Genomic DNA, 27,472 nt, shown 5'->3' with positions numbered 1-27,472 from the left:
AAATTAAAAACTCATAATGCAACAATGATTCAAGTGATACAAGATAATAATTTCTTGTGCACAAGGCAGAAGATATTTTCGCTAACACACAAAAAATTGAAATAACAAAACAACTGGCATCAACAGTACATTAAAGTGTGATAAAAGAGCTGAGCTCTACACAGCCTAGTCCTGCAAATAGACTTGCTGTCTTCCTGTGGTACTCAGATTTCTACAGCTGACAGCAGAATGACTGATGAACCATAAAAGAAGATGCATGACGTGTGTATATGCAAAAGAAATTATGACTAATCTTAGAATGCATTGGCAAACGTTCACCTTCACACTTTTAAATATATTGTGCTTTGCAGTAGGGGGCAGTTGAGACTTTTAAGGCCAAAACAGATTCTTTTTGGCACATATTTATTTGATTTGATATTTTTCTAAGAATGCCCAACGTATCATGAGCTACCTATGCTTCCAACACACAGAAGCTCAAAATATCGTTTAACTCACTCCTTGAAGATTTGGAAGTAGAAATCAGTTGCTGAAAAAATCAAGCCTTCTATCAAGTCACAATCATAAAATCGGGTATAAAACAAACAGGTCATGGGAATGCCTTCATTCTGGTCAAGGATATAAGGGTTAAATCCACATATTTGTAAGATGATTGAGAAAACCTACTGGAAGCATGATCAACCCAAGGCCGCCACCACAGCTTTTTTTTGCCCTTGGCTTTCTCTTTGTCTGCTTCTCCTAAAATAAAATATGTCCAAATATTAATCTTACAAAACGAGAAACATGTTTCTTACACTAGTTAATAATTTTTAATTTCTCTCAAAAGAGCTAAAATTTAATGAACACATCAAATGTCAGATCTAGTGAATACATTCAATATTAAAATCATTCAGAAGCATGACCACTAAGCAGAAATACTCTGGTTTATGCAGCAGTTAAAACAGCATTCTACTCTAAACCAGCTAAAAAGTTCAGTTTTGTGTTTTAAAACATACAGTCACAGTTGACTGTAATTTTAAGAAGAAAATATTTTCCCTCCTCTCAAATCCCCTTACATTTCAGGCTTCAAAACTTTAAATCCTGTAAGTGCTGATCCCAAGTCAGTACTAGAAATGTAGCACTAGATAGGCGTAATTTTATCTGCTGCCATGTTTTAAACAACATTTAAAAGTATACAAACATTTCAGTAACTGAAAACTCACAGCACCCAGAAAACATTGCTGGAAAAATGTGGATGCTACCTATTTGTAATACTGTGATTTATAGACAATGTCTTTGTTCAAAACAAACCTCTGCTGCTATTCAGCTTTTTGCCAACAGCCTGAAGTTAACCAAAAGTAACCTCAAAGCAAACCATTTTCTCTAAACCTTCTTGCAGTACAAAATCCTGTTTTGCTGAGTCAAGTTCCAAACTGATACTCAGCTAACAACCTTGTTACACGCTGTCAGTTTTGAAGAACAATTTATCACTTGTCCAACTATTAGGTCTATTAGGTCCCTAGCACTCAACTGCAATTATGGCGCAACAATAGCTAAAGGTACCTTCGTCATCTTCTTCAGAAACCTTCTGAATCTCCAGCCCCTCTGAGGACTCCTGGGTCATGCTTAGCATCCTCTCTTTACCCTTTTTGTATTTTTGCTGCCTGGCTTTGATGCGATCCATTCTAGCAAAAGGAAGAATCTTATAAGATTCACATCTTCAACCTTTTGGACCCACTCTGAAAAACAAGTGTTAAACACATCCATACACACATACACACTCCAACATTTCTAACGGAAATATCCATTCCACATTGTCATTAATCCTGCCCTTAAACGTAAGGAGTTAAATGGCTCTGAAGGGGCTGGCTGGGAGGGTCAAGCCTAGATGTTCACTCACTGGTCAGTGAGAGATAAGTTGCCTGCTATCACGTGACTGTTTTACTTACTCCCCCTCAACTATCTTATTTTCATTTAAATATTAAATAATTGCTGTCAGGAGCTACAACATAGCAAATCAAGCTCTGAGAAAAGAACTTCTGCCCAATGCAGTGGTTTTCCTGAAACTTGCTACTCTGAACCAGGGATGTGGCTGTTCCTAAACTATTTGTGCCATATCTTCACCCCTTAGGCTCTAATTTGTAGCACAGATCTGGAAATACAGAAGACTTAAACTGGTTCCGTTTTGTCCAGATGTAGGCAAGCCTTCAATCCTCTTGTTTGCAATCTTGTAAAGTTAGCGCAACCTGGTCTTATAAAACTTCGTTTTCACAGTTTGAAAAATGGCATTGGCAGTAAAAAAAAAAAAATTGGAATCAACAGGGATAAGTCCTTTTAATACAACTGGATTAGAAGCAAATGATTTTGTAACTGCAGTGATCAAAATGCACTTAAATAGTTTTATTAATCTGTCTATTTGTTAGGGAAGAACCACCCACCAGAGAGGGAAAAACTCTTTCATCTCAGCTAGCTGTTATTATTTGGTAGATTATTAGATTTCTGTCCCTATCATTCATCTGCTGCTGAATTTACGCTATATCAGTCAGGACAACCTGACTGTTCAAACCTTCTGTCCAGGCTAACAGTTCTCGTCATCCTAATGAGCTTAAACTGTATGAAGTACTGAAGCATAATATTGAACTAAATAAAAAAACACCCTCTATTGTTGAAGTCAGACATCCTGCAAATATAAACTAGTAAGGTTTAGAGAAACATAAATTAGTTTTGGCACTATTGCAAGCAATATCATCTCCTTGATCTTAAAATCTGCAGAATCAACAGAAAATAATGATTTCCAGGACAGTCACATCCTGTCAATTGGGATAAGATTGATTCAAGCGCAGAGCAGCACCAGCAACAGCCCAATACATCATCTGGTGGGAAACCCCAAGCATTCAGGCAGGGAGGACTCTCCCTGCAGCCTTCTGATGCTTCTTCAGTTATGCAGGTGTAAAAGAGGTTGTCAGGAGTCAGATTTGGCGTCTGGTTGGGAAGCAGCAATGGCTTTTCATGCTTGGTGGTGGAGGAGCTTTGAAAGCTTTTTGCAGTTATTAAAGAAGCATGCTGGCTGCACCCAACAGAAAGCAGTGGCTTATTGGCTGTATAAAGAGAAAGGATCTCCAGGCCAGTAAAGCTGAATGCAAATATTTTCAATGAATGTAAACATATATATTTTGCAGTCAATAACTAGTGAAGGAATCACAAATGAAATGGAAGCAACAAGCGTCCAGCAAATTTTACCAGGAATACAGATATACGGAACAAAATCCTAATAATGGTAAACTAAAGGAGAATATGTTCATCCATTGCAGCAGGGCCAGAATGTTACCGAGTTTCCTTAGCCCATAGTGATTTCAGGCTATTTAGGTGGCTCTTAACTACAGCTTCCCTAACTAGGTGCCTTGCTGTTTCAATTTCTGGGGTTTTTTTAACCCAGTTCCTGTGTCTCAGTCTCCTATTTTATAACCATCTAGGCTTGCACCTTCAAGTGAGACAGGGTTAATGTGGCACTTCTGATTAGTAATCTGCCTACCCTTTTCATGAGTTTCATACGGGATTTGCACTTGACTGTCCTACTCTTCTGAGATGTGGGGAGGGACAAGTTGAGAACACAACAGGATAACTAGTGGAGGGAAAGAAAGAGGAAAAAGGATTCCTCCCACGTGGGGAATTAGCACAATGGCTGGGGGGGCCCCCCCCCCCCCCCCCCCCCCCATTTCATCTACGTTGTATGCATTCATATTACACAAAACAGGATAACCCAAAACTACAATTGAGATGGACCTCTAGCAGATACAAAATACAGCACAGTTATAAGCTTACCTTCTTAACCTGTCATAATTGGATTTCTAAGGTTTAGAAGAAACTTCAGAACAAACAGAAGGGTTCACACATCTTCTCTCTTAGTTTATAGGAAACAGCTTGTTTCCATTGTACTTTCAGGCTCACTGAGGAGCAGGTAAGTCAGTATATTCCATTCTGATTGTTTATGTTAACCTCACAACCTTGTGTCCTAGAAATGTAATTCTACATTTAAATGAAATTTTAGATTCTGCCGTATGTTGTCTTTTTGGAAAAGATGACTCTAAAACTATGTAATATTGGAATACCTAAGATCTCTGAACGCTCAGAGAGTAATTTTTGTAATTGTGAAATCATACTTCAAAACTTAGTCAGCATTTCTATAAAAGAAGGTGCTAGACAAATACCAACAATCAGTGAAATATCTGCATATGTATGTGCACATATATATATATATAAACATTAAATACATACTGTCTTTTCAGTTGATCCATTGATTTTTTTTCCTCTTCAATTCTCGCCTTTACAGCCTTCACAATTGTAGCCTGGAAAAGCTCAGCACCCCTACAGCAGAAAGGGGGGCACAAGAAAGGAAAAAAGGAGAGGAAATATTAAATGTTTCTACGTTTCCCTTATGCCAGGTAATCACAGAGAATTCTGTGTTCCCTCTGCACATGACTTAATTTGCATAAAATAAAATTATCCAAGGCCTGAAAGAAATAATCAATTATGCCAGAATACTGATCTGTTTACAGTCAATAATTTCAAGATCTGGAGCCAAACACTGAGATCCCTACTCAGACTGTAAGTTCCTCTAGGAGCTGTTCAAGGAATTCAGTTACCAGTCCTTAAGAACACATAACACGTGTTCAAGATCAAGTTAGGACTTCTTGCATACCTCTAGGATTTGGTCTTTATAGCCATTTCAGTGTTATAATCACCTCATTCCTCTGCCTCAGCCCCCTGGAAGTTGTGAGCAAAATCCAGCTTTATCCAGGGCTGTGATGAGCACAGCTTCAGCTTCACTTTTACCCTCTGAACACTACAGTGCTTACAATCTGATGACACAAACTCTTGAGCAAGATTCTGGTGTGCCAAAAGAATACGGCTTCTAACTCAATTTCATTAGAAATGTAACTGACCCATTGATTTGGATGTCCAGATCACATGTGTTGGACATTTTTCATTATTCACTCATCAGCTCTTGAAGACTCTCAAAGAGTCTCAAAGTCTCTCTTAAAGAAGTAGCATAGAATTAAAGCTATTTGTCAGGAATTAAGTAAGAACAGCTATAGTTTCATAAGACCACTTCTAATTAATTTTTCAACCACGTTTTTTTGTGAGATAAATAACTCTTCCATGTAATATGCAGGATAATCATAATTATATTTTTTCAAAGGAATACTATCAATATTGGCCTTCATTATTGTCCTAAAGTACAACAAAGAAGGACATATTCCCCTTAGCAACTTCATCACTCCTAAATTCTTATGGACTATTGAAAACTGTCACTGGACACTCATCACTGTTTGAATCACAATTTAATCTTTTTTAGGCAAGGTATTTCAGAATAATAACTTTAACTAGAAGACAGGCTCAGACCATGATGTCTGAATCCAAACCTGACCTTCTCCATTGTCCATGTAAATTCAAAGCTTGGATTTTAGCAATGCAGGCAGCTGACTAAAAAATAATTATATCACTTTATTTATATTACCCTCCTTCCTGTAATATCTTGTCACTTCCTGGTCATTAATACATTTATTTTAACAAAGGTCCTGACATAGGCCAGTACATCTCCACTTCTGCTGCTGGAGAACTCAAGTCTGGGTAGGTTCAGTAACTTACCCAAAGAAATGAATCTGTAAGTAGGAACCAAAAATGTTTCTTTCAACCCAGCCCAGTGCCATTTACATGAGCTTGCTCTTTCTTTCTGGTTGCAAACTTTCCAAATTAGGAGGTATTTTGATACTCATGATTTGGCTTTGTGCTATTTTGACTGTGAACACATCATACAAAAAAAAAAAAAAGCTGCAGAAAGGCAGTATCCAGAAATCTCGGGCATCAGCAGTGAAATTCAACCCAGAGCAAAAGTCTGAGAGAGGCAATATGGGACGGAGGTAGAGATCTTTTGGTAGCCTGGTTTACAGTGGTGAATTTCTTTCAGTATGGGCAGCTAAACATGCCTGCTTTTTAAAGTAATCCCAGAGGGGGGAAGAAGAGGAAAATAAAAAATACTTCCTTTCAGGACACACAAGCAAAACTTTGCCCTCAAACACAGACAGAAATCAATGTTCATATGTTTTTTGTGAAAAAACAAAAATGCCACAATACATTTAATATGGAAAAAAGTAATTACTTAGAAATCTTACTGAAATTAAAATCAGAATTTAATTCCTGATTCTCCTTCTTTTTAAAAAACAGAATGGTTGTGCTAGTGATAATTATGACTAGATGCTTGTGATAAAGTATAAGTAACAGGCCCACAGAGGGCCTTGCCACACCTTGTCAGTGTTCAGTGATGTGACACTACCTGAGTGTCTTCACAATAGTCTTGCTCAGCCAGATGTCATAACTTTCCTGTATTCTTCCTCATATGACATTTTTGGAGTCATGATCTCTAAGGCCCATTGTCTCAAACAGTCTCTGATAGCTGCGTGTTTTCTTTCCAAGGCTTTGAAACTCTGGCATTCGCTCTCATACATATTGATGTTGAGAGAATGCTGTAACACACATCAACTTTCACAGCTTTTAATAAGGGCTGTGAGAGCAGCAGATGGTGTTTGCTAGGAAAGATGGTTTAATTTCTATCAGATTCTCAATTAATTTGTTTTCTCATGTGTGCTTTGTCAGAGTTGGGTTTGCACTTATGAATTTAGCATGGATTGTTTAAACCAACGTTAAAAGACTCTTTCAGAATTACCTATCATAAACAAATAAGTACCGTAATCATGAGAGACTTGAGCTAGTTTATTTAAGTTTTTAAAACTATGTTACCTTGATGCTAGGATCTGAGAAGCTTTTATATCTGCAACCACGTGCAGGAAGTAGTAACTCATGAAGACTCTTCTTTGCAGCAGGAGGAAAGCAAAACATATACTGTCCCAAATGATTCCTGCTTCACCACTGGGCAATTTACAATCTTGATTGTTGGTTGCTGAAAAAAGACAATCAGCATAAGAACTGTTGTATTAAGTATTTTTTTTATATTGTTTCATCTATTAAATAATTTTAACCTTTAAAATTATTTGAACTGAGGTAATTTAATTAGATTTTTCTTAAGAAAACAGACACGCATTTCCATTTGAAGTTTCCCATATTTTCTTTTGCAGCAAACTGGAAAGCTTCCAACAATGTGAATCCCATGAAAACTGAGAAGTCACCAAAAGTGAATCATTTGCAAACAAATTCACTCTATCCTACTAAGTACTTGAAAACAAAGAATGGGAAAAAAGTATATTTTGTTAGACTGAAATATTACATTTCAGTATTTTCTAAAATGGCATGTTTAAATTTTTTTTTCACTTGAAAATGACTTTTTGTCTCATTTTTCTATTCAGAACACTATCGACATGAAAAAGTGTTTTATTTTTGTCAAAATAAATTTTTGACTGCCACCACCTAATATTTTTATTTTTCCTCTCCACAACTCAGTTAAATGTTTCTTTCCATTGCATAAGAGAAAAAATATTTGAAACCACAAAGCTGCTTCCTTTGGGGTAGGAGGAGACAGGCAGAGAGGAAATCCCATTCCTTCTACCTCTAGATTTTGGCTTGGGCTATTTCTTTCTTTCTTCCTTCCTTTCTTTATTCTCTAAAAGACAGTTCTCTTGGGGATATTAAAAAAATAAAACTGGGTTTTGCAGAGCTAGACTATAAACTAAATGGCCTATGCTGCTCTATAGAAGAGAGCAGAAGGACTCAAGGGACAGACTCTGTCTTGAAGCTCGCTTTACAATCAAGCAAGCCAGTCTAATAGGTCTGAAAGGTCAAGCTCCAAGAGCTTCAAAGCCTGCTGTGCCCATCCCCTGGGAAGTTGGAAACCTGCCTCTAAGTTTCCGTTGCTGCTCAAAAAGTTTCGGATAATGCAAGACCTACTGGGCACCATTTATCTTGTGAATTTGTATCTTCCTATTTCCTTTCTTTTCCCCTACTCCCCACTTATCTATTAAGATCAAACATGAAGACAGGAATTAAGAACTTTGCTGCAGACTCACTAGTATGAAACACTTCTTTAAATTCAGCAAAAAACACTTAAAAAATCTGGTGTTTTCAAACCATCAGTCCAAGGTGTCAGGACAAAGTGGAGCCAAATTAATAGCTCATTGAGAAGTGAAGTGTCTTGCTCTCCATGCTTCATTCCTCCCTTTTGCTATATCCATCCACACACACTATCCAATCCCTCCCTGTTACCACTACAAACACGAGAATAATTGTAAAAAAAAAAAAAATTTGCCTAAACTCACTATGCTTGCAAAATTTATCACTTTTATGCTGCCTTAGCCTCTTGCCATTTCAGTGAGCTGAACTGGTTTACCCTTTGAGCAACTGAACCTGGCACACATGGAGGAGTGGGATTCTGCAGCTGGGAAAAGGTGCCCTCTCCTTGCAGTGATGGTGACTTGACATTTTAGCTCAAGCTGTTCAGTGAAACCATACCCTCAAGTGTCACATCACCTGCATATACAGGGAAACTGTTAAGTGTTGGTATCACCAAATTGTTCATTTACAGCAAAAGCTGGTTGTGCATATGTGTGTGGGGGTGTTAATAGTTCACTCAGCATATGTATCTCCTATGTTCTACGAAATAGTTTCAATATTCTTTCTTGCTAGTCAACTGTCCTCGTTTTGGCAGGGACAGAATTAACTTTCTTCACAGCAGCTAGTAAGAGGCTATGTTTTGGATTTATGCTGAGAAGGCGGCTGATAACATACTGATGTTTAGAGTTGCTGCCAGGACAGTCAAGGACTTTTCATCTTCTCTCCTGTGCCAGTGTCTGCAGAGAAGAGAGAAGTGTCTGCTGAGAGGGAGCACAGCCCCAATTACTAGTCTAGGATTTGAACTTAGGTTTAGGATTGATAGCCCAATTTGCCAATTCTATATCATGCACATCACGTCCAGTATATAGATGAGGATCTGTCCAAAGTACACTCTCTCTTTTAAGGAAAATTATGAAGACAAATGAGCTATACTTACGAATACGGTAGCCTTTAACTGTACAAGCCAGACTAAACGCCTGAATCAACCAGCAACTATTCTTAATTAATGATTCAATGTAGCCACATGCTCCTATCTGGAAAGTAAAAGAATGGTTTCATATAACAAAACATAGCAGAAATACAGACAAAGAAAGCATTGCACCTCTTTACATTACATGAGAATACTGTGACTGCCATTGGCATTGGGTATTATATCTCATTAATAAAAGAATTGAAGGGTGTCTTTACCAGTGACACACATCACTTTTAAATAGCAAGAATTGGTTCTTTTGATTATCAGTGAAATAGGAGGTATATGGGTTTTGTTTGTGTTTTTGCAGAGAAAGTGATATGTCTGGCACATGATGCAATGTGACAGCTAAGCAACTTTTATAAATCACTGACTTAATCTTGCAAACACACATGGACAAGCTTAACACACGCGTAGCTTCACTGAATTTACAAGCATAAAATGAAGCACATATGTAAGTATTTAAGACTTTTGCAAATTCAAACCACCCATAAATCAATTTTATTCCAGTACAGTGACTTATATAAATGTAAAAAGAAAAATGTCTGCTCTTTTCAGTCCAGCACTAAAAATCTTCAAAGCTAAAAACAAATTGCCAGGAATAAATCTAAATTTATCTTTCAAGAAGATTAAAATTACTGGCTTGTCTCAATCACTTATCAGTGCCACTGCAAGAATCCACTCTAAAGAGTTAATTAACGTAAGAAAACCTTCAATATTTTGCAGAAGAATTTGACATTTAATTATCAAATATATCTGTTTTCACCTGAATTTCACACTAGTTCTAAAGGAAACAGGAATGGAGTTTGTAAGTTTGTAGTCAACTTCACTAATTACATTACATCACACGGCAACTGCATCTAGTACTAGGCTTGAAAATTCTAGTTTTAAATAAAAGTTTTAATTAAATGTGCACCATTTATCAATGGTATGACTAATCTTGCACTTCTTACTAATTTCTCACTCCACTGAGATTTTCACAAGACTTCTAAGGAGAGACTTTGCTAGGAAAAGAAACCAGAACATGGCCCTTCAAAAATAGCTTGTGAGCTTTCACAGAGCCCAACTGAATACAAGGGTGCACATTTTCCTATAATGTATACGCATCACCATTCCCTGGATATGCACTTGCAGTTTCTGAATCAAAATGGAGCCTGCTTTGCAGATGCAGAAAGCTGTGGGCCTGAAAAATTATTTTTAATGACCACTCAATGGACTGTGAGCACTTCGAATGAAACCAAAGTGTTGAGGGCAGAGGAAAGGCAGCAGCTACTTACTGAGAGGATGTTCTTCATTGTGATCACGAAGACATTGTAGGCAATCAGCCAGTCCCAGTAACGCAGAATGCTCCTGATGGGCTTTAGCAACAGATCTCCACCAAAGAGAAGGAAATAAAAGCAGGCTACCAAGTAGCCCATGCAGAATATGCTGATCCTTGTGGTTCCCGTTATGAAGATTATAGTAAGCACAAACCAGAAGAGGTAACTAAATATTATCACCTTATACATGTCTAAGTAGGACCTGGAAGTAAAAGAAGGAGAAAAAGTTACCATTTTCTGAGGGCAGTGCTACCTTTCCTCTGCCTGTGCTACTGGCTGATATTTGTGCTTGAGGTCTGCTGAGGATTCTCATCTTACTTCAGCATTCAGGCACTCGTTTAACACCAAGGTCAGTGGGTCTAGCTCATTCATGGGTCTTCCCAGCTCACATACTGAATTCTAACTCATTCATGTGCATAAGCACTTTGGTATACCCAGTCAAGGCACTTCGCATCATGCAGGATCATAGAATCATAGAGTCATAGAATGGTTTGTGTTGGAAAGGACCTTAAAGATCATCGAGTTCCAACCCCCCTGCCATGGGCAGGGACACCCTTCACCAGACCAGGTTGCTCAAAGCCTCATCCAGCCTGGCCTTGAACACCTCCAGGGATGGGGCATCCACAGCTTCTCTGGGCAACCTGGGCCACTGCCTCACCACCCTCACAGGAAAAAATGTCTTCCTAATATCTAATCTAAATCTGCCCTCTTTTAGCTTATACCTGCTACCCCTTGTCCTCTCACTACACTCCCTGATAAAGAGTGCCTCCCCATCCCTCCTGTAGGCCCCTTGATCCCCCTGTAAGATCAAGCCTTGTATCATGAAAGGGGGAAAAACAAGTTCTCACCAAACTTCTTGATAGAATGATAGTATCTGTCAATGCTACATATGCAGTTTAAAAGCTGAGTTCATCTTCTAAGAAGTCTGAACAACACTATAGCAAACCTATCTTCAAAAGCCAGCTACAGTATTCCACTGTAAACAGTTCTGTATTATTGATGACTACTAGGGAATTCAGTCTGGTTAGAAACCAAGTTTTCAAAGACAGCTGTTAAAAATATATTTCTCCAATGGACATAAACTGTAAAAGTTTTGAGAGGTAAAAGGTTCCTACAGAATGTAAATGTGATAGAATTTACTGAAACATTTGCCAGAAAGCTACAAGACAGAGCTATCTGAAATCAGCCTGGCCCACAGTGGGAATGAGTGAGAAACAATTTGGTATTTTCAGATTCCTTAAAATCTTGACTTAGTATTAACTCAGAGAGCTTTCAAATAAGAATATCTGCCAAAGGTAATATCAAGTACTACATATAGCCAAACACTGCAAAACCAACCAATTCTCAGTTTCCCCCCATTTAGGGTTTTCATTCCAGATGTAACTGTGTTTTCAGGGTCTGTTCACCCAGGCTCCAAAAGTAGATTTGTCCGGAAACCAGGCAGGGAGACAGCCCTATAGGAGTACACATATACCTAAGCCAAACCATGTAAGGAGTAAATTAACTAAATGCACTGTATGAAACCACATAAAAATGCCCCTGCTGCTTGATGTTCTCAGGCTCAGAACTTTCTAGGAGTATGTATTTATAGTCCTACATTTATAGGCCTATATTATACATTTCACTTGCCAGAGCGAAAGAGAGGCATTTAACGAAAGGTATCGAGAAAGCACCTTTACGTTTATTTCCTGCAAACATTTAAGAAATTCATGGACTACTGCCTGTGAAATTTGAAAATGTCATGACTTTAGAGATGCTACTGGGTTTTGGGGGATAAAACATTAATAAAGAATCTATACATACTGGGAAAATAAAGAAGAGGAAGACATCACTTAAACAGGTCTTCACTAACTTAATATGAACTGGAAATGGTGCTCTCACTGTTTCCCCAGAAAAAAACTACCATAATATTTTGTGTTCCTTTAATGATAACTATTGATGTGCAGGATGGCTAGAAGAGATTGCCTTCCTGCCACTGCTCTAACAACTGCAATATTTCAAAACTGTTGTCCTCTGCTACCAAGAAAATGCATCAGCATCATTAGAGAGAAGTCCAAAGTGGAACTAAATTGATCAATCAAACAAGAACATCTTAATACTCTTCAATAAAAATGGACTCTGACTCTTAAAGAGAACTGGAGCTGGTTGGATATAAACTTTTCAACATATACACATGGTTGAGTGGCAATCCAACAGCAGATATCACTCTCAGACTAAAAATTCCAGAAATTAGAGAGAATATGAAAAGGAAGACAAGAGCTACTTTTTCACTATAATGCTAACAATTTCCTACATTTAACCAATCATCTAAAATATTAGATACAATTGTTCTTCTCATTTTCAAAATATACATGAAATACAATAGCATTAGACATCTCTAAACCAAAAAACCAACAATACAGGATGTGAAGAAAAGTGTCTCAAAAGGCAGGAGACAATACAACTGTGTCAAGTGACAAATGATGTAGCTCTTAAAGATGGAAATATTTTTTATTTTTAAAAATATGGAATTAGAAGCAAGCCCAAACATAAAAATGGCTCACAAGGATTCACTTTGGAGTAGACGTCTTACAATATGGTGTTTGAACAAGCCATCCAGGGCAGACCTTAACAATGAATATCACCAACCATGCCAGGTACCTGTGTGCTGGCCCAAGAACAATGCCACATTGAACACAATCAACAGAACTATACTTGAGTAGTCTCAGGTAGATAAAAATATTCCTGAAATCACACTTCTTTCAGCTGCAATATGCCAAAACTCCTTGTCTGTTACAGTGTGGAGTCATGCATCCCCCTAATATTCATTGATTGTTTATAGTGATATAGGTAGGTCAAGTGCTATAAGAGCAGGAACAAAGACCTGTCTTAGGGGAGGGAGTTCTCAACATATCACCTCTCAAATCACTTCACACATTCTCAGATGCAAATCTTTAAATTCTGCCTCAAGCTCCAGAAAGTTAGGAATTGAGGAGTTTCAGTTCTTTGCTCTGGGGGTTATAACACAACAGTAGGAAGCTGAAGCACAAAGGCACCCCAACAGCTAAAAAGACCCTACGAAAATCCAGAAGGTCAGTAAGGGTGCTTACTCTTGGTCTGAAAACTTCTTCACAGATAGCAGAAAATGCTTAGTCTTGGATAGCATATACCATCATTTTATGCTTTCACTGCAGACCACACAGATCATTAGATTAATGCCATGTAAACCTTCCAAACCTCATCGTCTAAGTGGTCTTTAAATCCACATCCAGTCATAGACAGGAGAGGCCACCCTCAGGCTGTGGCAATTGACCCCACACCTAGGAAATCTGAGAGCCAACTGCTTCCCAAGGGGACAGTCCCACTCCCCTTCATCTCCTCAGCTCTGCATTCCAGCCCCTTCTTTGGCTTTGGCTCTTTGAATCATTTAAAGAAGCAAATTTGCAAAAGCCTATTTATTTTGGCGGAGCCTATCATTCAGACTATGAACCAACTCACTGCTGGTGTGATTAATGCAAAGGTGGAAGTGTGGAGCTCGGTGCAAGGAATACAGCCATACATCGGACTAAGATTAGCCACTACACCAGTGTACCAAGAGCATCAAACTATGGCTTTTCATAGCATGATAACCTCTGAATGAGAAATTACACAGAAGAAACCTGAAAGATGAATAAAAAACAAAAATGCTGTTTTGCCAACTGTGTCATTAGCAGAACCCATTGATACTCTGGAAAACATTTTGGAATAATTTACCATACCACTTTGCTCAAAACCAAGGAAGACAAAGTTTGAATTTCATTCCACCCATCCATCAAAGCTACTGCAACCTCAGATGGCTCTCCGTATCAAACGATCTGCTTTTCTTTACTGAAGCTTTATTAGTCTTATCACGATTGCTTCGATATTTTATTTCCACAGGAATTAATTTTTAACTGTAATACAATCCAGCCTGTTGCAAAGAGATTGGTCTAGGTGTAGTTGTGTTCCTGGCGCACTTAATGATGTGCTTGGCTGCGGCCAGTCTAGTGTCCAGACCTTTGCCTGCAGGCACTGGATGGTGTTGCTGCTGCTGCAGCTGATAACCCCTTTGAGGACAGGTGTTTGTCCTCAGCCAGTGCTTTGAAGTTCAGGCAAAGAACACACTTCTGCTTACGCACTGATGACAGAACATTATGCTGATGCACTGACTGATGCAGCTCAGTTCTTCATGCTGGAGCTGTTCTCATGTAGCTTCACTGCCTTCCCTTATCAGCTACCTGTCTTCCTTTGTGTGTGGCTCACCACATCTACAGAACTCCAGGGCTCTTCCTGCAGCCCTCTTCTGATGCCTACCTTCTCCTTCAGGCATATTATCCCTATATATATGCATTCCGTAACCTACCTCTACTCACCAAATTTCTTCTTTCTTTTCCCTCTTCCATATGTCCTATTCCTTACACTCTTAGCAGCCTGTGTGACCTTGCATCACAATCCATTTCCTCATTGAATCCTGATACTGCTAATTTCTCACCAAGCCTCCATCCCCAAAGCCTTTCCCTGTAGCTCCATTTTAGTCTTCAGAAGGAAGCTTCACTGATTTTCCTTTTGCCAATAGCTATATGGAAGCTTCTGAAAATTAGCTCCCTTATTTCAATGGACTTCTTCAAATTTAGTGTTGTGCATCCTACAGCTCTTAGTTCCCACTATTTTCATCAAGCTCTCTCCCAGGACTGATATTCTCTTACTCTCACTTTCTTACCAGTGAATCCCTTCCTTCATGCTTCTATTCACTTTAAAACTTCCCAAATCAAAAGCTGTTTTATTTGTTAAGGTTCATTTTATTAGCACCAAAATATTTATCTGTTTTATACAACAAATATGACGGGAAGCCTGTAATGATGACCTGCAGATACTCTCTCACTACCTGAAGTTAGAAGTGTAGTTCCAAGAAAGGCATTACAGCTGCCTTTAAGAGACTTCACCCGACTCACCTGGTGATGGTTCCCAGGGTGCAGGCACTAAAGGAGACTGTTCAATGACTGCCTGTTAATATTGTTTCTGCTTTTAAAAGGAAAAAAGTAGATTACAACCCCATTTTTTTTCCCTGCCAATGTCTAGAAGAACGTCTGAAAACTGCTTGGGAACTGAAACAAGGATTTTCCAGCATCAGAGACTGTGGGAAAGGATTATCCTCAGTGAAGTCACTTTAAATCCTGTGTCACTTTAAAAGCCCCTACTTCTCTTCTTCGTTTTTATTTCTGTTTCAAAGGCCTATGGTTGTGCTCTCCCTCAGGGTCAAGCACATATCCCCTGAGAAATATGTGGGTGGAAGGACAAGAAAATTTCAGGAAATCTCTTCCTTAGAGTGTATTTATCATTGTTGAGCTCAATTACTTCTCCAGAGAGAAGAAAATTCAGCATTTGGAAACACATTCTTTTTCTGCCACTGTTTATATTGCAGTTAAAAGCTTTTTAACCATGCCTACTAGAACAGTGACCAACAGGCATCTTCTCAAGGGAAGAGACACATCAGAAAGGGTGCTTTGATCCACAATGGCCACTTCTTTTACATGTCAGTAAATACACATTGGGCTTCTCAGAAAACACATTAATACTAAGCACTAAATTTTTTTATGCTTTGTGATTTATTCATGACCAGGTTGTCTTCACTTATTTGTTTGGCTCTTTCTGACTGACTTCTGGAGAAATGCCATTTTGCATTTCACTTGCTTGGATAAGCTTTGAACCAAATTCTTGTCCATGTCACTAAACATTTAGACCATTCTGAAACTTCTACGGCAAAATGCAAGAAATGTTTTCAGACAAAGTCCTTTCAGTTCCAAATTGTCTTGGATGGAGGCCAGATGCATACATTTTCTTCAGAGGTATATCTTTGGTGGATTATCCAGAACTTGAGAGTCCTTCTTTTTAAAGATTTATATGCCCTAATAAAAGATTCAGTCACTTTAAGAGACTGTCCAGCCATTATCTGGTGCTTCTTTGAAGCAAATTAGGCAGTTAAGATTACATATGTGCAGTGCAACCTCTCAAAAATAACATCATCTAAAGCCTGGGAAAATCTGCATTGTAGTGAAAGCATTAAAGGAGATACTTAAGGGCTCAAAGAAAAGAAAGATACCATCAGGAACACAGGATCTACCATGCAGTTCCTATTAAAGAAAGGTCTGTTTATACCTATATACATTGTTCTACAAGTATGTTCCCATTACAGACCAGCAAGCTCACATTACAAACAAACAAACAAACAAACAAACAAACAAACAAAGAAGTTACAGCTTACCTGCCTGAGCATCTACAAGAAAGGATATCATAAACAGGAATTTCCTCTGTTCCTCAAGTTAATAGGGTTTCTATTCATTTGATGTATTTTTTCAGACAAAAATGTCTCTGTTCTGTTTCTTTCTCTACCTTGTTTTTTTCATTCTACTTCTTATTCACTCAACATAAAACTTCACATGAAACAGTCGCACAGATTTCTGTATTTAGCTGGAACAAGTATAAAGTGATTCCACTTTATTTGTTCAGCTCGCCACTACTAATGGGATTCTTTGATTTTCTGGTTTTGTGTTTTGGTTTTTTTTTTTTTTTTTTTTTTTTTTTTTTTGTACTCTACACCAGCAATATTACTTACTTCTTAATATAAGTTGCAAACTCCTAATTAAATGGTTGCATATTGTTAATAGTCTATACACAGGTGTATTTTATCAGCACATGCCAAGCAGTCTGTTTGAACAGATGTGATGCCACCAATTACTTCAAGCTGATGCATACCATGCATATGACTCAAAATACAGAACATAACCCAAATGATTGTGGAGAGGCATCAGGCCAGTTCATCTTGGACTTTGCTTTCCATTATAAACCTGACTCTGATTCCCATCCAAATCTTCAAAGAACATCCTCTGTGCTTTAAACTTTTCATGATTGGCCATTTGGGAATATCTTGTACAGACAACCAAAAATACCTATCAGATTCCAAGGAACTTTGAAAAGATGCCAAAAGAGGCTGTTTAAAAACCAGTTATTTTCTTGCCTCTTTTTCCCTTCTGAAGATAGCCTTAAAACACATTCTCATCATTAATGAGTTTTTTCCACAATGATTATTTTTCTGGACTAAGAAGGAAAAATTCAATCTTTTCTTTCTGCCAGCAATTGGGTCACCAGTGACGGTCTTTGCCAGTGACCAATCACACCAGTGTGCCTGATGCACCTGCTGCATTACCTTTTGCTAAGATGGACACCACTGCAGTGGCAAGAAAAACACTCGGGCAATCTCCCCTACACATTCCTCTTAACCAATCCCTACTTGGCAGAGGTCTTTTGGAAAGCATCCTCACTTGATGGAGCATTTTGAAGAGAGATTATGACTTCTCTCTTTCTGCTTATGTTACTGGATCTGGAGCACTGGGTCCACTGCATAGACTGGAAATACTCAAGGGGGACAACTCTTCACCCTTTGCCCAAAGTGACTATAAATCTCTGGACAAATGAGTCAACTTAATGTGTTTCAATGGTCTCCTCTTCAAAGCTATTTCAAGATGTGTTTGGCCACTATTTCTAACAGAAACAGCAGGATCAGCTTAGAGATCTTGAGAAGGGCTTCTGGTGATAGCACTTCTCTGGTAAAAGAAATAAAAGTTCATCAGCAAAAAGGAGATTTTGCTAGACAGTTGTTCAATTTTTTTAATTCCTTTCACACTCAGACATCTGATGGTAACATGCACTCACAAAACAGACACCTAGTCTGACAAAACACAATACCTAAGAAATCTTACTCTTTCCACTTATTCTTGTAATACTGCATCAAACTTTCAGAGACAACTTCAATTAAGAGTATATCCAGCACAACTCAGAAGAGCTGAGCTAATCCATGTTTACTGAAATGCCCTGATAGGAATGGCTACATTGTTTCAAGACCATCCAGAACGGACTCTCTCAGGCTCTATCCCCTTTTTATGTTATTCACCTTCTTAATCTTATGTGAATGTTGAGAAACAGGAAGACATGCCAGTTGTCCTTCCAAGACACTTTTATGGTTCTTATGCCTAGACAAAAATATCACAAAGGACTGTCTCTTATATTAGAGTATTATTTTGATTGTACTTAGACACCAACTCAGCAGGATATGACTGACGACTTTGTGGGATTAAGCATCTACGTGGGTCAGTTCAGACTACAATGGATTCTTGCTAACATGCCTGTGTTTTTGGGGAAGCCACCAGAGCACTGAAGTCCACCATAAATGCTGCCCCACAGGGCATCCATGTAGGGCATACATGCTTTCAGGCAAATTTATCACTGAACTTCCCTCTGGGGAGCACTTAAAACAACCAGCAGCGTAAGAAGAGCTTGTTTTCATCTGCCCTTTTCTAAACCAGAAGCTGATTACACAGAAGCTATCTATCTGCTGTCTCATACAGCAGTAAAAGGTATGTTATGAGATGGGAACATACATAATATAAATTCCAAGTAAAAATTGAAGCTGTGGGAGTTACTTTGACACTAGAGAACTTTAAAAAAGGAGCATTCAATTTTCAAAATGTTTCAGATCCAGTTCTTACCGGCAGTGAATGAAGTCGGGAACAGGATTATGCTGGCTAAAAGATGCTGCATCAAGATTCATGCAAATTTCCACGTTGTCTCCAGCCATGATTCGTACTGCAGCTTTATTTTCATCCTCAAATGTCTGCCTTTGTAAGGATGCACACAGCAGCAACATGAAATCATCTAGGAGAAAGCAGTGGTTGCAAGGAAAATTTCAGTCATTAGTTCAGGTGTAGGAAGTGGTGGTGATAGATTACAGTGTAGTCACCAGACTGTTTTCCCACACTTCGAACATCCGAGACTGTGCTATTTTCTACATATTTTACACTGATTTGAAACTTATTAATATATTTAGGGGTTTTTTACCTGTCATCTTCTATGATTTTTATTGAGAAATAAATTAGAAAAGAGGAAATCATGCTTTTTGATGCCGCTTCACTAAAAAATGGGTATGGTAAAAATAGATGCAGAAATGACTTATTCTTTGAATTTTTCTACTACATACAGAGTCACACTTAGTATTCAATCTCCCACAGAATGTCAGCTTGCTGCCGAACAGTAAATAAAAGGCCAGCTTCAAATTACACTGTACAGATGTTTTAAGCAAACGACATGTAAACATTTCACAACTATATGCTAAAATACATACAGACAAGGAAGACAGGGTTTGGTCTCACAATGAAGTCTGGAAAGTATAACCACTTTATGATGTTGGAGTTGAAGTTGGCATTACCACTTCTCCATGGATAGTCTGTTTGACAAAAGCACACAAAAAAGCAATCAGTGCTTTATAACAATTACTTCATCCTTTTCTTCTGAATACTTCTCAATTTTTCAGCACTTTGCTGTCCATAAAGGGTAAGTGTCCTCACCTTTGCAAGGAGCAGGTGGGATGCCAATGCAAAGGAAGTACTGGAACATAATGATGCAAGCCAGAAAACAGCAGTATTTTGGCCAGATCTCTGCAATAGCTTTTCTTCTACGTCGATACAATACAGCAATCAACCAGAAGGCATGAATCATGGCATAAAAATCCATTCGTTGACCAATTACATTCACTGATAGAAGAAAACACGTCTGGAAAGGTAGTAAAGAAACATAAGCAACATTTGCAACCTGATGGCTAATCAATGCAGCAATGCGAAATTGTTCTGGATCCTGACAGAATGTTTGGACATGTGCTGGGGCCGACCGCAGGAAGCCTGTGCAAACCAATACACTAAGACAGTTTGTATCTCTCCAGCAGCAACCTCCCCCACCCCAGCACCTCAAATTTTCAATACTCTTCTGTGAGTGATAAACATGTGAATACAGTAAAAAAGCGGGTTTCCATTATGTGATATCTGAAGATACAGAATGGAAAGAGCATTGTCACAGTAGCCTATATGCAAAGTGTTTAATTGCTGCCAAGCAAATCACATGTTACACAGCCATATATTTTAATCACTTACAGATGTGAAAAAGAAGAGGAACTATTAAGAATAACAACAACTAAAGTGTATTCTCATGTGGGAACCAGACAAAAATAAAAGGGATTTAGACCATACAACTTCTGTTGGCTAAGGACAAATCCAGTCAATTGCTGTAAGGCAGCTTTAGTTCTCCGTTCTTCTAAAGGCTCTGCATCCCAGAGCATTTCTGTTCTCTGGCTCCACTTAAAGTAGTCCCTTCACTCAGTGCCATAAAGCATGTTTTCAAACTTAGTGAATAATTCAGAGTGAATCATTTATTCAGTGCACTTCACTACTTTGACTTTTTCTGTCCTCAGATTAGGATGATGAAGCTTATTTCCCAAAGGAAGCAGCTTGCTAATTAATTTTAATTTTCACTTATTCTTAATCCTCGAACTGGCTGTGAACAGTTTATTCTGTTTATCAGTAGCAAAGGGTGGCAGTGTTTAATAGATAGGTCAAGAGCATCATTATGATTAGATTTGAGATGCATTAGCCTAGGAATTGCCTTCTTCAGATAGCTGTAGAAATTAGTGAAAAATCACTATTTCTACAAACATTTTTGAAAGTGCATTTCATGTGTCTGTGAACAAACAGATGAAGGGAACAGAGACTAAGCTTTTTTTTCTTTTTTTTCTTTTTTTTTTTTTTTTTTTGTGTGAGTCATTTGTTCAGCAATAGCTTGTGTTCAAGGCAGGTTCAGTTCTGATGTTTTGCTGCTGAATTGGGTGAAGCAGATAGAAGAAATACACTAGCTGACCCTAAACCCCAGAAGTCTGGGCCACTGCTGGTGGCAAACAGACAAGCAGACCTTCTACTAAATAAGACACCTACCAGATATTTAGAACACATCGTGAATCTTCAGAAAAACCTCTTCACTCATTTGTACCTGCCCCTCCTAATTCTCTGTGTGTTTCTTGATTACTGAGAAGATCTTTGGAGAAAGAACTTTGTCTTACTCTAGGGCATGAAGCAGTAATAACCTTCTCTGGAGCTCTTGCTCCTGCAGATTGCTAACAGATACAGTAACAAGTACAAAAAAGAAGGATGCATTTGTGCAGCCAGAGGCAAAGGAAGCTTAGAAATGTTTAAACAGAGACAACGGCCTGCTAGCCCCTGCTGCCCGCCTTCTGCTCCTGCAGCCCCTGGTTCCTTCAGTGTGTTTGTGCATTAGTTGTTATGTCTCAATTCTGTCTCTTGTCCCATCTGTTATCCCTTTTGTTGAGTTATAAATAAGACATACAAAGAAAAGCAAGAGGAAAAACACTACTAGCAGACAGATAGCAACTGTGACAAGGTCTAACATGAGTGATAACTAATAAGCACCCAGCTGTCAAACATTCTTCAAGCTGATATTCAAAAATAACACAATCGAAAGGTTTGGAATGATAGTCGAAAAAAAAATTAATATGTAGTGATTTACCTCCAAACCAAACTTGTAGAAGAAATAGTTTATGAAGTACTTGACACAGTTTACCAGTCCATCATCCAGATGTGCTCTCGTAATATCATGGAAAATGGTTCTAGTCACAGGTGCAGTAAGGTTATTTCGACATCTGTAGTACTCTTGATGACGGTAGATGGTAACTTCAAAAGCCAGAATAGCCAGCATCAGTAAGTTATTCTACGGGAGACACAATCAGAAGAATATTAAACAAAAATCAAAGTCACAAAAATCTATAAAATTTTCTGGTAAGCATAAACCCATGAATACGCAAATGGATATTAACACTGAGTGCTTCCGGGCTGTAAGATGCACTGGCACCTATTCCCAGCTACTGTAATTGAAACAAAGCAAGGTTCCTACCACTTCTTGGATTTTCATGAAACATACTGACATTCAAAAGATACATTTAAAGACTCTCATTAAAAAATAATATAATGAACACTAGTTGTGGAAAGGAAGGGGAGGGAAAATGCACTGACCCATCCATGGGCCCTCTCATGTTTTATAGTTTCTCTTAAAATATCATGCTTTGCTTTGCAGGAGATAGAGGACACAAGCATATACAAAGCAATTTGCAGGGGTTCAGAGGACAAGCACTAACTTCCTAAAACTGCAACGATGCTGGATAGTGCAAATATATCCTGGATACTCTTTCAAATGAACAGTTCACCTGCCAGTCTCCACTCAGGCACAGCTCCTTCTGTCCCAAAGCCAGATTTACTGGGATGCAGTCTTGAGCTGCTCTGAAGAGGTTTTTTTCTCTAATGAGGGAGATCTGCCCTATGCTTAATGGAAGAGAGGTATTAACCAACTTCAAAAGTTGTTTAAAGAGATCATCTCAGAGAAAGTCCTCCAAGGAAGCTATAACTGAAGCTGAAGAGGCAATCTCTAGATCTCTGTCCAATGTGAAATATTTTGGACAAGAATGTCCTGAGACAGATGCCACTGGTTTTCTTTGGTTTAGGCTTTGGGTTTTTTTTTGACAATAAGTTATTTTTGCTTGCTGTCCCTGGACTTCCTGCTCTTGTTGGGGAGAGTTTTACACAATCCATCACAAATAGTCTTCTTACTTCAACACTGCAGACATTTTGAATGTCTGTTATTAAAGGGGCATAACAGAAACACATCAAGACTTGAAGCTTGGAACCTTAGATCTAGCACTGAACTGAATTCCTCTATGTAGAGGAGCCATTTTATTTGCTAAGTCAGTGAAAACCCTTCTAGAATAATTTCAAATCCCAAAGTATTATCTATTTATAGCTGTAAAGATACTAGCGTCAAGTCAGTCACCACTAGGCAACTTTGCTCTCCATGCAGAACTCTTAGGTCAGTAATTGCTCTTTCCCACATATATTCTCAGCTGTGGGAGGTGCATGGCTAAGGGATTGAGAGGCTGAGGCACTACCAGGGCCTGATACATTGACCGCCAGAGCTTGGCAGGGCTTCCCTACCCAAATAAAGCACACAGAGGTTACAAATATTTCCTTCTCAGGGAAGAAAGGAGGAATAAATCTAGTTAGATCAAAACTTGCTGTTGTTCAGTAAACAAATTTCTGACAACCTTAAATAATGTATACAAAATTTTGGAGATTCTTTAAGAAGAGACATGCAAGATTTCCCCCAGGAGTTGTCATATTTCTCCTGTAAGTAGGGTTTTTTAATCAAGACAGCAATAATAAAATATTATTATAGGCATCAACTAAAAACAAGAAGAAAAACAAAAGACATCCATTTACTAGTGTCTGAATGAATTATTCCCTTAACTCATATTTTCTAAGCTGTGACTAAGGAATAAGCTCTTAAAAAAATTAACTGCTTATAGCATATACTGTCATTCAAAGCAATTACTCCAATTAGATGCATCAGCTCTTTGGTACCTGAAAGCTATGTACCTCTTTAATTACTTAGAGTTCTTAAATATCACATTTCTTAGAGTGCTTTTAACAGATGGTAGAGCCGGAAAGCCATACTTCTACACGCAGGTTCTCTTAATTGGTACTGAATCCCTTCTGGAAACGTCCTGTGTAACAGATACGGCTTTCTGCTGTCTCCTTCCCCTCTGTACTTCCCTATTATCAATAAATTACTTTTTTTGTGTGGCAGATGATATTTCAAAGACATTGCTAATTTTATCACAAATAAGAAAATAATCTCAACACAGATAATTAAAGAAGTTACCCTTAAGTACACAAGCAGGGGATAAGACTTCCTCAATCCAACCCACTCTGCAGGATCAACTGGCCCACTGTAGAGGACTGAGGTTTTGAGTTCTTCTAAATTGACCTTAGTTTCATTCTCTCCTGGCTAAAAGGAAAATGCAACAGTTTATAAAAAATGAGTTCAAGGCTGCTTGTGGAGGCAATGATAATCAACAATAATACATCAGATGAACTCTAGTTTTCAGTACTTAATATGCTTCCTTTTGCTCTTCTTCACTGAAGAAGGCAGCAGTCAAACCTTTTTAATATGCACTTGTACTCACCAATGTACAGTTACTGGAAAAAGTGCTGGGATCAATAGATGTGAGCTGGTACAACATTTTGCAGACAATAATCACACATGTCCAAACAGTGCAGATACTCGATGCCAATGGGCGAAACTGAGCATATGGCAAAGCAAGAGCCCAGGCAATTAAAAATACAAAGTTAAACAGAGACACCTGAAAACACAAAAACAGGATGGAAATTACACAGAGTAACAAGAGGACTGAGAAAGTCTGGGCTTTTCCATAGTGACTGAAAAAAAATAATAATTCAAAAGAAAGGGACATAACAGCAACTGTGAAAAAATACTGAAAAAAATTACAACAATATTCACAATAACACAGACACAAAGCGGCAAGTGAAGAAGGAAATACTTAACAGTCAGTTTAGGAAGAACATTATCTTCTACGTAGCATTAGACCCACAGAACTGCATACCCACCCTACAAACAGACATGAAATACGAAGGACCACATGATGGTTCTGCTGCTTTAGCACAGATGAAACAAAGAAGAGATGATACAGATCCATGTGTTTGTGGAACCCACCTTCATTTTCTTGACCTTTTCCCCCCCAAAGATGTGAGAAAAAGGATTTTTTTTTTTTTTTTTTTTTTTTTTGGTGAATCTTGTCCTACAACCCTGTTCAAGGAATGGCTATGTCAGGTAGAGAACTCACACTGCCCACACCACAGGCACAGCTAAAAGTGTTGCTCCCTTTTTCTTTAGGCGTAGTTCCATGTTCCTGTTCTTTCAGCATGAGACCCAATTTAAGTAATTTTCCTAGATGTTCCTTCCCAACCTTTTTCTACACCTTCCATCCCTGGATGATGCCCACAGCCAGCTTGAGCAGGGGAGGGATTACGCCTCTTGAGTTCAAAGAATTAGACTAATAAAACCTTAATACCTGGAGAAAAGGGGAAGGTCGAGAATATCTAGGCAGATAGAATATCACTGTGGAAGAAGATGTCAAGGCAGATCCCCAGCAGCTGACAAGCCCAGCTGGATCCCACAATTTTAGTGAGGTACAACATGAGGAAGGCATCTCCCTACGGTTGGCTGTGCCACGGCACAGCACATGCTGACAGTCTCCACCATAGGTAAGATTTTGACAGTGGGTGTTTACTTGCCTCTTTCACAGTGACCCAGATGATGTAAGAGGAAACGATTTTGACGATGTGCAGCTCCAACAGCCACCACACAAAGACTTGCATGTTATGAAAATACTCCAGGAATTTCAAAAACAGCACTGTAAGGCGGTCGATCACCAGATGCCACTTGTTCCTTAAGTCTGCAGAGATATTCAAGCAGAACCATTGGGAGGACTAAAAAAGATGGTCTCTGTAAAAAGGAATGTTCTACTAGACAATGAGCTTTCCACTTCTTCTCTCCTAGGCCTTAGAGTAAGACAAGGAGGTTAAAGGTATGGCTCAGTGGTTAATTAAGACAAAATGGGACTGAGGCCCACTTAGCTGTGGTGTTCACCATTCTGACCCACATTCACCGAAAGGATCCCCCACTTCAAAAGTGGTGGTGGTGGCTTTCCTTCCCAATTCTGCTTTTTTTCCTCTCTAGCAGAGCCCTGCCTGGGCTCCATTTTCTTCCAGTATCTTTGGACCTATGCTTGGGGATTCCACCTAGGGACTAGAGCTGAGATGTTCCAGCCCTGATCCTTACCCAGCTCAGAAAGAATAGAATTTTGTTTGATGTTTGGAAGCTATGGACTCAGCCTGTTTTCATAAAGCACAGACTACTGCTATTCAGAAAGCTTTTCAGCCAACCTGGAAGAGATCCATGCACACTAGGAGTAGGATTCTTGTCGCATGGGTTTACACAGCTGTGCTATAGATGTCTTTATATGTCAGTTATCTAAACTGTCTTGCAAGGAGCACACCCTCCTAGAGTGTGATTTGTGCCATCCCAGAAACGACATCTGAAACAGGCAAGGACAACTGCAGCCCAGTTGAATATTTCTCTCGGTTGAAAAGGGAGCTTCAGCAAGTTAAGATCCTGAAGCTGGGTAAACTTATCCCTTTGCAGACAGTATTTTGCTAAAAAAGCCATCCTTCCAAATAATACCCCACTGAGCAAGAATGTGGCAATGTCTATTACAGGAGAATATATGACAATACATATGCTGAACAGTGCTCTCTAAGTGCTCTATTTGCTTGCAGGCTGGCTATAAAACTCTTTCACCAGGCTGGTATGTATTAGTATCAAGTCTTCACACTGTATTAGAGTTTTCAGAAGCATTTTGGAGATTTGGAAGGATTTTTCATGCTGTGAGAACATTCTTAGAATTAACATCAGAGATGGAATCATTTACAAATGACACCAAAGCACATCACTGTCTAAGCTGTAAATTGCAAAAGATTTACCAGCTTCTGCATGTAATTATTTCAACTTATCTGATTATTTTATACTTAGAGCAAACCAAGATGGTTATTCTGTGTATATTTGTGTGAAAAAAACACATGCACACTTGTGTAAAAAAGCTAACTTTTGGAATACCTGACAAGCAAATACCAATAATTTTTTTTCTTCTACCCTTTTTCTCCAACCACAACGTAGAAAATGCTAATAAAAATGCTGAGTGATGTAAATGCCATGACTAAATAATTAAATTTGAAAAATTAATTAAACTATAGAACTCTAATCCTTCAATCGTGCTTCTATAAGCACAAGTGTATTTTCAGAAAGTCTTTATTTAAAATAGAGACTTAGATGTTTTCACTCATGCTTTCATTGCATTTATTTTAATTTGCAGGGTTACCATAATGAAAGGTATATCCAGACAGTGCCAGTTAAATGGAACAGGGCAGGTAAGTGAGCTCTGTCTAGCATGTCCAGGCACTACATGGACAGGGGATAAAATACAAACCTGGCCACATCCACTGAAAAACCACATTACTCTGTAATAAAACCTGCACATGTGAACATGTTAAAATAATGTTAAAACTCCAGCCATATGGCTAAATAAAAATGATATAACTCTGGTAGAAATAAATGCATGTACAGCTTAAAGATGGATCACACATGTGTACTGGGTTTGTGTGGTGGGGTTTTGGTGGGAGGGAAGGGAGCTACAGGGGTAGCTCTGTGAGGAGCTGCTGGAAGCTTCCCCAGCTCCAGGTCAGACCCACTGCTGGCCAAGCCCAAGCCCATCAGTGATGGTGGGAACACCTCTGGGATAACATATTTAAGAAGGGGAAAAAACTGGTGTGCAACAGCAACTGCAGTTGGA

General features: G+C 38.7%; 1 protein-coding gene across 1 annotated transcript in view; it reads right to left on the bottom strand.

Annotated features, from left to right (window-relative positions):
* Nucleotides 1–27,472, bottom strand: part of PIEZO2 (piezo-type mechanosensitive ion channel component 2) — a gene marked incomplete at its 5' end in the record, with an annotated part of 89,937 nt that overhangs the window by 48,430 nt on the left and 14,035 nt on the right. Inside the window, 13 exons of the mRNA XM_010078967.1 lie at nucleotides 664–735; nucleotides 1,540–1,661; nucleotides 4,252–4,341; nucleotides 6,775–6,934; nucleotides 8,975–9,071; nucleotides 10,285–10,528; nucleotides 18,867–19,032; nucleotides 19,499–19,600; nucleotides 19,722–19,926; nucleotides 21,724–21,924; nucleotides 23,926–24,051; nucleotides 24,230–24,406; nucleotides 25,359–25,519. Coding sequence (XP_010077269.1) covers nucleotides 664–735; nucleotides 1,540–1,661; nucleotides 4,252–4,341; nucleotides 6,775–6,934; nucleotides 8,975–9,071; nucleotides 10,285–10,528; nucleotides 18,867–19,032; nucleotides 19,499–19,600; nucleotides 19,722–19,926; nucleotides 21,724–21,924; nucleotides 23,926–24,051; nucleotides 24,230–24,406; nucleotides 25,359–25,519 — 1,923 coding nt within the window. The remainder of the gene's footprint in view (nucleotides 1–663; nucleotides 736–1,539; nucleotides 1,662–4,251; nucleotides 4,342–6,774; nucleotides 6,935–8,974; nucleotides 9,072–10,284; nucleotides 10,529–18,866; nucleotides 19,033–19,498; nucleotides 19,601–19,721; nucleotides 19,927–21,723; nucleotides 21,925–23,925; nucleotides 24,052–24,229; nucleotides 24,407–25,358; nucleotides 25,520–27,472) is intronic.

Source organism: Pterocles gutturalis, unplaced genomic scaffold, assembly GCF_000699245.1.
Source record: "Pterocles gutturalis isolate BGI_N339 unplaced genomic scaffold, ASM69924v1 scaffold21608, whole genome shotgun sequence".
NCBI lineage: Eukaryota > Metazoa > Chordata > Aves > Pterocliformes > Pteroclidae > Pterocles > Pterocles gutturalis.
Note: the sequence above shows the minus strand (reverse complement) of the source record. Positions and strands in the feature narration are given on the sequence as shown.